We start from the raw sequence: 13324 nt of genomic DNA, 5'->3' as shown, positions 1-13324 counted from the left end.
TACCGTAATTATTATTATCGCTATCTCATATGAACGTGTGCCTTAAAAATGTAGCGATGTAAATTGTATTTCTCGGAGAAACACCGAAATCAACGCAACGCATACTCCCTCGCATCTTACCGCACTTCCTCTTCTTTTTTACTACTTGGAATTTGTTTTTGGCTGCAGTATTTATAGAAATAGAAATAAAAGCATCGGCAGCTGACGGTAGTAGCGATTGTCACCGAAGCCGACGGTCGAGAGTGGCTGGGACGGTAAGCCACGCAAACCAGAGTAACTCTTTGTTTAATTTTGCGCATTTTACGTTTCTCCTCGTTCCTGTTATACGCGAACGGAGAAGTTCGCCGCTGCTTTTCTTCCTCTTCCCGTTCTTGCCACACCAAACTCTCTCTCTCTCTCTCTCTCTCTCTCTCTCTCTGTATTTGCTCGCGAGAAAAAGCTCTTCTTGTTTCTTTTTTTCATCCTTTACGTATGCTATTGTTATGTATGCGTTTTCTACTCGTATTTTCAAATAAATCACGCTACTCGAACGAGCATCCTTCGCCCGTCCACAGTTAAACGTCGATGTTCGTTTGTTGTTGTTGTTTCGTTTTCTGTTTCTGTTCCTTTCTCCCGTTTTATTTACGCGACATCTCCGTCCGATTCCCACGCACGTCGTGCGAGAGAAAATTTTAGCGACTCGAGTAGAAATGACGATGAACCCGATCAAGTTGCGATTCTACACCGAAAGGTTCGAGAAGGAGAGGAAATACTTTCGGCTGCAGGAAGAATTTGTAGCCATCGGTCGAGCGAAACCTCTGACTGGTAAGTTTTACGCGAAACACCAGGTGATCCCGGTGTCCGAAGTTCGCCAGGAGTACGTCGATTTGATCGTGAAACGGCAGAACCTGTCGCCGAAGGATATCTACACGTTCAGGCCGCCAACTGTGAACATGGAGTAGGACATATGCATATTACGAAAAGACGTTGGAGATTGTGTGGTGGGGCGCGTGAACAATTCTCACGCATTTGGAAAATTCCGTAGGTACGGCTGGTTCGCGGAACCGTTCATACCTCGAACCGACGATTCGAGGTTACGTTTTCCCATCGAACAATCGGATTTCATCGGCAACGAGCTTCGAATACGTCACCTGCAGAAAGGCTTACCGGTGGAGAAGTTTACCGGAGTACCGTTCGTAGTTTAAAAGTTCTCGAGCAATCGTTCCCGCGATCCCCGGCAAAATTCAATATCGATGTTGTGCCGCACCCGTTTCCTGGCAACCAACGCAACACCGCGATCATCCCGCTTCAACGTGCCTCCCCCCTCCGTAGACCGGACACAAGCCTGCGCGTCCTCACGTCTTGGTGCGCGTCAGCCGAGGAAACGCGAACGATCGCGAGATAAAATTGGATCGGTGGTAACGGAACGAAGCGAAGATAAAAAAATGACGGTGACAGCAGGATTGGAACGTTAAACGGAGATAGAGCTGTGCTGTGTCGGTAGACAAAGGGGAAACGCAGCGATGGCCGGAAAGGGTTTCTGCGTGAAAATACGACTGGAGCTACACGCCGTACGTACATACATATCGGTATATCGCTTTCTCTTCCAAGCCAAGTTCCAACCTAAAGGTAAACCCCGATGGACGATTTACAGGTTACGTGTCCCGGTGTATGGCTCTGCCCTAACGGCGAAGTAGCGTTGCGTATAACCAGCCTCGGTTCCACCCTCGAATCGCACAGAGTATCGCCGATTTTTCCACTATTATTTCACAACGAGTTTAACTTTAAGAAAACCTTTACACGGCTGGCTGCTTTGACAGAGTTGCAACGGAATTTGGAGCAAGAGTGTCTCTACGCGGAACTGATACAATGGCTTAGACCCTCCTGCAACCAGGCCATACTCCTGGCTACCTTCGAGACCAGCTTGGCAGACGTACTCTATCCCCCCGTCACACACTACGAACGTTTACTCGCCGGAGTAGACGTCGATCTGCTCATGGATCCAAGCAAATATTTTCCCGTTAGTATCTCCCCACCTTTTCTTTCGTTTCTCGCACCTACGATTAACATTCACCCCAACTGTGCAGGGTATTATAGCACCTAAAATCGAGATCTCTACGAAAACTGTGATAGAAGAGGTGACCACCAGTGTTTACGACGCGAACAATTACTCCGATCGGGCCTCGTACTGTGTGGTGAACCCAAAAATGATCGATTCCAAGGTAAAACGCTTAATTCGAACGTCGCTCGCGTTCGTTCAATTCAACCAACGAAACTTGATGTTTCAGCGAAAATCCAACTGCGTTCATAGAAAACGACCCACCAAAGGTATCATCCGGCAAAGAAGCGTTTGTCATAGTCGAGCAAAAGCTAGAGCTCACGCTTGCCCTCCTCCGTATGTAGTCGATGTAAGTACGTAGCAAGCGCAGGTGCAATGGAAAAATTCTTCCAGGGCGAGGTATCGATGCGAGTCCTGTAACGTAGTAGAATATTCGTGTCGGAACGAGCCGAGTCGGATCAACCAGTGTTATCATCCGACAAAACAGAAATTACAGTCGCTGCTGAACAGGATCGACGCGCGTCCCTCTGTTTGCGGCAATCTGCACATCTTCGACAGCTGTCCCGTCTGCTCAAAGTATAAATGTTACTTTTCCTGCGAATGCGGTGGTATCAGATCGAACCAAGATCCGACCGATTACCACGACTATGAGCGCCGTTGGTGTTATTACGCTCGTACACCGGACGATAGTTTCGCTTCACGCGAGCCGATCTCTACGTAAGCTTGCTAAGGTCTACGGGAGACACGATTACCTTTCGATTCGTTCAAAAAGATATCCTTTCTTTTTACAGAGTATCGCAGCAGCCAAGAATCCGACACCTTTCGCAGAGCAAGGAAAGAGCGCGTTACGCGGAGAAAGATCGTAAGGTAACCGCCGAGTAGGTTTCGTGCTCAAATCGATCCCATCGTAGAAAACAGCCTTCGTGTGATCTGCTTTGACAAGGACGAGTCTTCGTTTTTGGGTTAAGAGTCCTCTCGAGGTGTACGACTTCGTACCGAACAGCATCTCTCGATTTAACGTCCTATCCTGTGTGTGTGTGTGTGTGCGTGCGTGCGTGCGTGCGTGCGTGCGTGCGTGTTTGTTGTATAAAATGAAATTGTCACACAATGGGCAAAAAGGAAAAGAATAGAAACCAGTTTTTAACGAATTTGTAGTATTTCAGAATTTCATGCTTTTTACACGCGACACGTACATACGTATAAACGAGACGGTTTTTACAAAAATTTTCACCGACTTTACAAACCTATGACAAGTTGACGATTGAAACGTGAATAAATCCATGGTGTGCACCTTTAAATTTTAACGTATACCTGTTTTCCAAATCTATACATCGGAGTTCCTGCAACCCTCGGCCCATGAAGATACACCGATTTACTCAGCAATGCCGGACTTCTCAGATATATACCACGACCCTCGGGCGTCCACGCTTTCAAACAAGCGCTCTCGTTTTCGTGAGGCGTAACAGCGATCCAACCTGAACGATCGAAATGAAACTCGATAAAATCGCGAATAGCGAGATTTCGCGTTGAGAGGCAACTGCCTTTTGAAAATCATACCTATACTCGAGAGTACAACGTCAGCGACGGATTCACCTCTCACACCGGTTACCTTTAGCTCTTTCCATCCCAATTTCGGCCACATTTTCAATCGTTCCGGATCGTTGGCGGGTACGACGAAAGCCTCGCTATCCAACAATTCCTCGTACACTTGGTTCGCATCTACGGTGTAACACACCGTTATAGGTAGTTCTTTGCTCGCGAACAGCGTGCACCTGTGTGGCAAAAAAGTGAAGTTCGAATTCGCATGAATTCGAGTTAATTGCGTTAAACGGAAAATAAAGGAGAAAATAAAATACCGTATATAGTGTTCTCCTTCGAGATAATCCAATCTTCCCATGCCAGCTACGAACAGTGTTTGTTTCGATTTCAACATAAGCGTTCTCGGCGAGATAATTCGTTGCGGTAACGTTAACATCAATTCATCGGTCGTTAACAAATCTAGAATTTGATCCTTCTGAATAGTACCCGGAGTATCGTAGCACCATCGACTCAGCTTGTACTCTGGTTCAGATTCGTCGAAAGTCGGTTTCTTCGTCATGAAATTGTGCGACTTTTCCGAGAAAGGATCGGCGATCTCTTCTTTCAGCGAGTATCCGGTGAACGATCTACCAACTGGAGCTGTATGGAAAACGTTAGTCCAACATTTCGTACGAAATATTTTCTATACATACATGTATGTATGTACCATACCTTCTAACGTCGCGAATTCCAGGTCCCTCGTCTCTTTAAATTTATAATTCTTGTATCGCGCTGCTCTCTGTCTGTACAATCTCTCGTCGCAAAGCCTCGTTACTCTTGCCGAAAGTTTCATGCCGTTCAGATTTAAAATTGGAAATTTCAATAAATTCAATGTAGTTCCTGGCCAAGCAGACACCGTAGCGCGTTGTACAAGGTCAACAGCTTGCACCTTGCAGAAATCCGAGTTCAATAAAGTGTTGAACAATGAAGATTTTCCAACGTTCGTGCAGCCGACCAAGTAGACGTCACCTGAAACGTCGACAATATTTTTTTTTCTTTTTCGTTTTTTTCGATAATAACGAAAACGCTCGATTACGCACCCCTGTATCGCCATATGTGTTGTAACTTATTTATCAACTCCTCTACGCCGTATCCAGTTTTGGCGGACACAAGCTGCACGTGCGTAATGTTTGCCCCGTTTACGCCAGTTACATCCAGTACCGTCTCTACTAAACTCCTTTTAACGTTGTCGAAGAATAACGGAGAATCCCTGGGCAACAGATCGACTTTGTTTCCAACCAGGAAAATAGGCGTGAAAGGATGCAGAATGCTTTTCAAATTAGGCCAAATGCTACAAGGGAAATCTGTCAGATCGATCATCAATACGATCGCGCACTTTTTACGTTTAATTACTTGCAACAGTTTCGGATAATCTTCTATCGATACTTTCACTTTTAACGACGCGTTGTAAAACTTTAGGAAATGACACCTCTGACAAATCGTTGATTTCAAATATTCATCGTCGCTGTTACAGCGGAATAGTTCCGATGGTAAATAACCAGGAATCCCTGGGTCTTTACAATGCAACAAAGCACCGCAGCCGCCGCATGGAACAGGACTCACTTCTGAATCGGGATTCGGTGTACCGTAATTCTTGTACCAATTCATATCGATCGAAGTATCGTCAAAGTGTTCGTAATCGACCATCCAATTATGCGGAACCTTCCACAATTCCCCTTCCGGCGCATCCTTCAATACCTCGTCTTCACCTTTTCTCATCAAATCTTCAAACTCCAACTGATTCATGTTACTCGGGTCGCTCTTTTTTACCTCTAAATATTTCTCGTACAAAGCCTTGTATTTGTCGTTCAATACGCTTTCTTCGACATTGTCCGGCATCGAATCATCGATAGGCGTCGAATCGTATCTATCTACCGCCGCGTACGGCATATACAGAGGCTTTTTCTTCATCACATTTTTAAACATATCATCATCATCATCATCATCATCATCATCATCATCCTCCTCCTCCTTCTCTTCCGCCTTCGCTATTTCGTCTTCTCGCTCCGCTGCATCGTTTAAGGTAACGCTAAATACCGGGTGATAAGCAACCTTTTTGTATCTCAAGTTTTCCCTCCGCTGATACTCTTTCCTTCGAAACTCGGTACGTTTCTTATATCCCAGTTTTACCTTGTCAAGATCCAAATAATCGCAATATACTAATTTATCTCGGAGAGCTGCAACTTTTGGATCCGATTTACTCTGAACGCTTTTGTACGAAATTGTTTGCTGAAAGCGCGGCAATTGAAAGTTACGGCACATACCATGACTATGTGCGAATTGAAAGAACCACAGCCTAACGCTCGTATAGCGCATGATGATTCTTGCCAAGATTCCGCTAATTTCGCGACATCGGTTAGAAAAGATACTCGTTACTATTATCTATCGGCGTGTATAAATTTGCGTAACGTTCGAGTAATCGAATGTCTGTCATCGTGGACAGAATAAAAGGAACGCGTAAAAACTATCACGCCTCAACGATCACGTTTCTTTCAGTCGAATAGAAGCGAATCCGAAATACAAGTATCCGGCAACTTGTTCAGGTCATACATAACCTATAACTCGCATGTTACACGAAGGCTTGTACACACGTGAACGGAGCATCGAATCGAACGAATCGAGACTATCGATATAACGTGCTAGTGAAAACAGTCTGTCCTTTCAGATAAGTTACTGAAAATAACAAACCTGCGTTTCTATACATGCATATGTATGTAAGTGCATTTAGTTGCCGCGATATTTGAATCTATACTGTTGCAAATATTTGAAGAAAATTAGTGTCTCTATCGGCAATGAGATTCTAATCCTTTGTTCGTTTCGGTCAAATAATCGATCGATATCTCGAGATCAAGTTCGTAAATCAACATCTTCAGTTTCACACAAGCGAATCGTTAAATGACAAATTAAACCGATCGATCAATTGGTTAGATTCCCGATAAACCCTTGCATAATTTACAACTGAATTTAAATAAATCGATCACAAACGTTCCATAACGTGCGCAACAACGAAACGGTAATTTATACTATACACTTCCCAAGCTATACTTTGAACGGTGCAAAGAAAAATGAAAAAAATCGCCGTACAAGGGGGACTGGATGCACATGTGCATGTATGTATATGTGTTTAGTATGTATTTACAAGCCATGCCGGCTGCAAATGCACGAAAGTCGGTCAGGGTTGAATATCTGAATCTCGGCACGTACACCGTACCACGAGATATGTACATATGTACGTGCTACAATGATGTTTATTTATTTCGAATAGTCTCGTTATCAACATTCGTACAATGATAAATTTTTGCTACATGACTAAGTTTACATTTACCACGACCTGTACAAATAAATCCTACAATATAATTGAAAAAATTCGTAAAAGACGCACACTTCGATACATTCGGCGAAAATAAAATGTCAATTTTATGACAAATTCGATAGAAATCATGTATGTACATATATCGTGACGATGCACAAAGGTACATACAATATTGCAAGGGTGTTTTCATCAAATGCAACGAAAGCAAATGTTACTTTTTCCATGCGATTGTAAATACATACGAGCATCAACGCACCTATATACATATGTATGTATACGTATGCGCACTTCGACGTCATATTCGAAAACTAATGCACATGCATCAGGCACAGATGGCGGTAATACCATCGTTGCCAAATCATTTGTAAAACTTGGATAATAACGATAAGATTGTAATTAGAAACGATAGAGCATAAGTGGGGTGTAAAACGTATCCTCAAAGTGGATTCAATGTTATATAAATAATACGTAAATGCATACATATGTATCAGTTTCATAACGAGAGTTTGCATAAAAATAGTTACAAACCAATGAAAAATAAGAATCACCAGGAATCCCTCCACCACGTTCGTCTCATCGACTTAACACTAAAATAGATCAACATGGAAAAAACATAGAAACAGTTATCGACAAAGCGTGCGTGATTGGTGACATGTACACATATATACGAGGTCGACGAGTTTAACTCGAGTCAGTGGCACAGAGGTCGTGCAATTTCATTTGCGGTAGTACATAGTCCCATACAGGGGGAGAGAGATGCAAATTTTTTGTACTCTTTTTTTCGTGAAACGCAAACGTTCGAGTGTTCGATGAAACAAACGAGCATACAGAGAGGACAAATTTACCGGAAGTGGTCGGGATGCAGAAAGCAATCGAGCTCGTTTCATGGGCACGACAAAGCGTGCGTCTCTTCGATCGTAAGTGTTGTATGCATACTTACGTATACATATCCGTATACATAAGTAGGTACCTACATATGTAGCTAGATAAAGGCGCGGGCGCGCGCACAAACAGTGCTATATACATAGGTAAAGCTCGTTACGCGCAGTTGTTATTCTTAGTAGACTGGAAGAGCAGAGGGCCAAGGAGAGCGAGAAGAATCGCTCGCGTCAACTGAGAAAATATTGCGGATGGTCAGAGGATCATCGATTCTCTTGCCAACTACCGATAAAACCGTCCGCGCCAATTAAACCTTTATGCCAATTAAAGTCGGCACACTGGACCGTGACAAAATTGAAAATCCTTCCACCTAAACGCCTTTTCGATGTATTCGACGATGTATCGCTTGAAATTGAACGAAAGTTTCATAAAGTTTTTCCATTCTTCTCCTCCTTTCCCGACGAATACAAAGAATAAGATACTGGAAAGAGGTTAACTCGTAAATACGAAGCCGTTTGGTTACACAGCAGGTGGGGACAGGTGTTTCAATTTTTTCGCAGGCCCGAACAAACGAAGAAATTCCGAATGAAAGCACGGACTATGACATTTTGTAGAAACGTTTAAAAGCCAGACGAATAGGAGATGCTCGTGCTTTTGTTCCGGAATAGGGAAACGTAGATAAACGAAAAAGAATTATCGTAAGGGAAGCTGCTCTTTTTCAGTTGCTCCCAAGCATACGCACAGATGCGCGTTCGGGTTGTAGAGAACGAAACGTAGTCGATCGCAAAAGAAGAGCGCTGTTCAGCAAAAATCCGAATTCATCGACGGAGAGTGCGGTGGTGGGTCTCGCGCGCTGAACGTGAGTCACGTGGAACGTGGAAACGTAAGAACGTTGGAATAGAGGAGAAAGGAACGAGGGGAGTAGCCGCGAGCCAGCGCAGCGCAATGCAACGCGACGCGACGCGAAGAATCCGTAATCAAACGTTAGACGTTGCACCGTGCGTTCAGCATTTAATAATCTAACCTCAGGGTTCGCGTTTCTCGAAGTTTGTTCATTGCTAATCGTCGAATTCGCGAGGAACTCAACCGATTTCCGTGTTGGGTCGAAAGGAAACGACTTTGACTGGAGGTATGGTATGGTCATGGTCACGCGGTAATGCGAAGCCGCACGCCTTTACGAATGATGCAATAGGTCCTCTAAGAAAGAAAACACGCGATAGGTTTGCCTGATACATACATATATCGGAGACAGGATCACAACGACGGGGCAACCGGCAACGACGCGACTGCTCGTTAATATTTTAAAGGCACGATCGTGCGATCGAGCTTGCCGACGAGTCAATAACCTCCTAGTGAAATGTACACCGTTGAAGCCGCGTTATTAATGTCTCGTCGATTTCTAACCTAGTTTTCGACCCGTCCAGTCCCGTCCCATCCCATCCCATTTCGTTTCGTCGACAGAAGGTTTTTCAGGTCGCGCGCAACAGTCGTTCCTATCCACCAGCAGAGTCGATTTTTCGCTCAACTTTGAAAGCGGGAGAAACGAAGGAAGGAGAACTTGTCGATTTCACGCTCGTTTATAGAGGTACATATAACCTTACGTATGCATGTACGTATGTACATACAGTTCCTTTTGCAGCAAATAGTTCAGCGTTTGGTAACATTGTAATTAGAATTTTTTATATAGACGCAGGAAAATGAGGATCGAGTAAAGAGCATTGGTTAAGCCATGAACGAATTAAGTAATACATACATATGTATGTATCTGGCAGTTTTAATCGACGAGAGAAGTGAACGAAGAATGGAATGACGGTCGGTCGGTCGGTCAGACAGTCGAACGATCGATAAACGGCGAGGGAAAGTATGATATTTCTATACGCTCGTATTTGTATTTGATCGATGTGTAAGCACCGCTTGAAAAAAAGAATTTAACTCAGCATAGTGTGGTATCCGAAAATGTATTTATTCTATATTCCTAAGCGACTGTTAAGGATTCCGGCGTCCGTCTCGCTCGATGGCTATTTCCAGAGTGTCCTTTCCGCGTCGTATCCCACGTTGCTCCGAAAAACTGTTGGAGCCCCCTCGTTCGACTTTCCGGGGAAAGGGCTTAGTTTATGGGACCCTCAGGTACCCGCGCGCTTTCTCTTCCTGGGTAACAAAGTCCAGGCCACCACTTCGCCGCCGGAATCTCGCATTTCTTACAGATGAAACGTACGATAATTTGGAGAAGCCGTCGTATGATCGCGAAACGATGTAGATCGTCGTCGAATCGACGTGAATTGGTGATGAAAAAAGGTGACCGGTTTAAAGCAGGCGAAACTGCGTCGCGTATGCGCGACCAGTTACGCGACGCCAAGTATACGCGTAGTACGTAGTCGGTTAAAGCGCTTAGACGATTACAGGTTGTAGATCTGAAACCTTTCGAACGCGGTCTTTCTAGTTGCGTCAGCCGAGTTTTCCATTTCTATCGATCGATTCTGCCCGATTTTTCCTACATTTTTGCCAGTTCGAAGACGAGATGACTCGGAAACTGCTAAAGATGGCATAGAAACGCGCACAAGTGGAGTTCTACGACGCGGTAATTTGGTCGATTGCCTTCGAAACTAAAATGAAACGATAGAATGTGTCGAGTTGGCACGTTCGCCTTTGGTAAACACCAATCTACCATGCATAAATTATCTCGTCGCGTATAGAGTATTATTATGCGCGTAGATAAGGAGCCGTTGCCGCTGCCGCGTGTACGCGGGCACGGACACGGACACGGACACGGTGGCGTGAAGCAAGAGGGCGGGGCATGAACGTCGCGTCAGTTACATGGAAGGAAACGCCTGCGTTGGGGATCGGACGTCTTTTAAATTTCGACTCGACTCTATTCGGATTTATTCGTGACCAAACGACTCTTCTCTGTTTACGCCGTTTTGCTCGGTCGACGTGTCCTACGGCTATTGCTACGCGTTGCGCGTAAGTACACATACGATACGGCCTTTTATCGTTTGCGCTGTTTGTTTATCCTGACGGTAGCGAGTCATGAAAGCGCCGAAATCTTGTCTCGAAATAACTACTTGTATAGAAATGTGCGCTCGGTCATAGACTAGCGGTATATTTATTTGCGTATATAAATACAGAGAGAGAGAGAGAGAGAGAGAGAGAGAGAGAGAGAGAGAGAGAGAGGTATACGATTCATAACATTTCCTCTCTGCTGCGTTCTTCTTTTTTCCGTTAAATATAAAAAAAACATTCACTTGCAAGGTTTCTGGAGAATATCACCACTGTTTCCCATCCTAATTCTCAGACCCTCTTGAACAACGGTACGTGACTTGGCCAAAAGCACGAGGATTAGCTAGTCCGTGGGCCTCCACCATAAATTACGCTCTTTCCAACACTAATCTAAATTCTATCTCTCCGGTTTCACCTCACGGAATCACCTATGCAGGTGTAAAAAATGGAAATATGTATATACATACGTATACATTTACGTACTTGGGTATACACTAATGTAGCCGAGCTCGCTTGAACAGCGCACAGGCCCCCAGTCCAGTCATCGCGTACCAAAATAGAACATAATGTGTAACTGCGGTCCTTCTCTTCTCTCTCTCTCTCACTCCCTCCCTTCTCCGTTTCTTCCACGTACAAGTGTTACCTATGCGTCGATTACGAAGCAAAGCCGTAAAAACGCGTTCTTCTTTTTCTCCTTGATCGTTCGACTTTGTTGCAACAAAGTACATACACGTACACAAAAGAAATATGTTGTGTAGTCGTTTTCGAGAGGAAAACGGGTCCAAATCGCTTTTATGCCTCTGGCACGTTTCCCGCGCTTAACGTATCGTTATAAATATCATCCACGCTAGCTCTTTGCCGACGGTTTTCGACGCACGAATCTTTCGCGCGAGGTTACATCGGAGACGATAAAAGTGGATAATTTAGCATCGGTGAGCGATCACCGTGAGATAAGGCAATTGGTCCAAACAGTTTTTATTCCGTAGAACGGTTTCAACAGTGTTTTCGAACTCATAGATATATAGAGATATACATAGATGGTGGTCGTCGTCGTCGTTTACCTTATCCCCACCCAGGAAATTCGTTTGGTTAATTAAAAACCCGGGCCTCGTTCAGGGGTAATACGCGTTTAATACTTATCGTTCCTCACGCGTGTTCCAAATCAGTGCGATAATGGAAAAAAATATTTCGAGGAAGCAATGAAAAAATTATTCCCCTCCTCGACGGGGCAAAGTATTTACTACCTTCTGCTCGAACGTAAGCAGGCTGAAACGCAACGGAAATATATGTAGAAAAAGTTACGCAAACAACGATCCACTCCGAAAAGAGCTTTCTTCGCGCGTTCGTTTTTCGGGTTGGCGATCAAAGGAAAAACGTTTATGCGAAAGGAAAGGGAAAGGAGATGGTAATCGGTGCAAGTAGCTGTGCGCGGTAAAGGCTACGATAAAGTCAAGGCTTTAGACCAGTGCATGTATGCACTTACATACCTACATACAGCGATAGTCGAATCGTATCGGTTCGATGGAATTTCAGAGGCGCGAAGAACATCGACATGATCGATGCACCAGCCGTGTACATATTTACACCCCCTTCCTCTCGGGTCAAACAAGTTCGTTGCCCCTTTTCGCACAAGCGTATCGCGAACCAGTCTTCCGGTTTCCTTTCGCGCTTTCGTCGTCTGTCGAAGCTTACTCGAAAAGCGGATATACCTAGAGTACGTATATCTGTTTGTAAAAGCGAAAGTTAGGAGATATGAGTGAAAATGGTGAAAAGAATAGACGTTTAAAGGAGCAGAGTCGTGTATGAAAGCAACGTGTGTCGGTGGATCATACGGTTAATGGACCGATCGGTTTCGTTCTGGCACGTGTATTCATACGGCGGCGGATTCGGGAAGGTGTTTGGTTGGTTGGCCTTGACGTGGCGTGGCGTGGCGTGGCGTGGAGTGGAGTGGAGTGACGTCACATTGTACCGCGTGGCGGTTGGCATCCAGAAATAAGCATGGTGGGCAAAATCTGGAGAGGTCGAAGACCACCACCGATTCTCTGCTCACCGGAATTAATTCTACCGTCTCGTCGCGTCGCGTCATTTCAAAACAAGTTGTATCGGCTAGATCTGAGTCGTTGTAAGTTCGATAACAGGGAACCTTATAATCGAGGATAAGAATACGTTTTGAAACGAGGTTAATCATACTGTCCACAACATTCGTTTGTTTACGTCACAACTCTCTCCCTCTCTCTCTCTCTCTCTCTCTCTCTCTCTCTCTCTTTCTCAACGGCTTACCTTACTCTTACGACACACCAGCTTATCAATTATGTATATGTTTATACTCTGCGAGACGTAAACATTGCGCGTCTTATTCCGGCCGGGGCCCACAACTGAACGTTTCCATGGTTGCTGGCGCCATCGCAACTGACTCCACTCAGCTATTACATATTACATGTACACGTTTCTTTGCTCTTCTGCTGTCCTACATGAACGGTAGATAATTGAGAAGAATCCGGTTCGCGAAGACTCTTCTT

At 44.6% G+C, this 13324-nt stretch overlaps 3 protein-coding genes across 4 annotated transcripts in view; 2 read left to right on the top strand and 1 right to left on the bottom strand.

The window, feature by feature from the left end:
* Positions 1-695: 695 nt before the first annotated feature.
* LOC108579402 lies at positions 696-1202 on the top strand. The gene is made up of 2 exons (XM_017942931.1): positions 696-937; positions 1025-1202. Exons 1-2 carry the CDS (start codon positions 696-698, stop codon positions 1182-1184), a joined length of 402 nt encoding a protein of 133 aa, XP_017798420.1. The 3' UTR covers positions 1185-1202.
* Positions 1203-1437: 235 nt separating this feature from the next.
* Positions 1438-2920, top strand: LOC108579401. Of its 2 annotated transcripts, none has more exons than XM_017942930.1 (6): positions 1438-1550; positions 1634-1999; positions 2067-2201; positions 2268-2374; positions 2432-2755; positions 2830-2920. In XM_017942930.1, the coding sequence occupies exons 1-6, from the start codon at positions 1503-1505 to the stop codon at positions 2918-2920; spliced, it is 1071 nt and encodes a 356-aa protein (XP_017798419.1). In that variant the 5' UTR covers positions 1438-1502. The 2 variants fall into 2 exon arrangements, with proteins under 2 accessions (XP_017798419.1, XP_017798418.1); XM_017942929.1 differs by having other exon boundaries at positions 2811-2920.
* Positions 2921-3225: 305 nt separating this feature from the next.
* Positions 3226-13324, bottom strand: part of LOC108579302 (nitric oxide-associated protein 1) — an 11485-nt gene continuing 1386 nt past the window's right edge. The window contains 7 exon segments of the mRNA XM_017942809.1: positions 3226-3513; positions 3596-3810; positions 3895-4216; positions 4289-4585; positions 4657-5954; positions 6172-6196; positions 11542-11605. Coding sequence (XP_017798298.1) covers positions 3332-3513; positions 3596-3810; positions 3895-4216; positions 4289-4585; positions 4657-5954; positions 6172-6196; positions 11542-11605 — 2403 coding nt within the window. The 3' untranslated portion in view covers positions 3226-3331.

Source organism: Habropoda laboriosa, unplaced genomic scaffold, assembly GCF_001263275.1.
Source record: "Habropoda laboriosa isolate 0110345459 unplaced genomic scaffold, ASM126327v1 scaffold76, whole genome shotgun sequence".
NCBI lineage: Eukaryota > Metazoa > Arthropoda > Insecta > Hymenoptera > Apidae > Habropoda > Habropoda laboriosa.
This window is presented reverse-complemented; position numbering and strand designations above follow the sequence as displayed.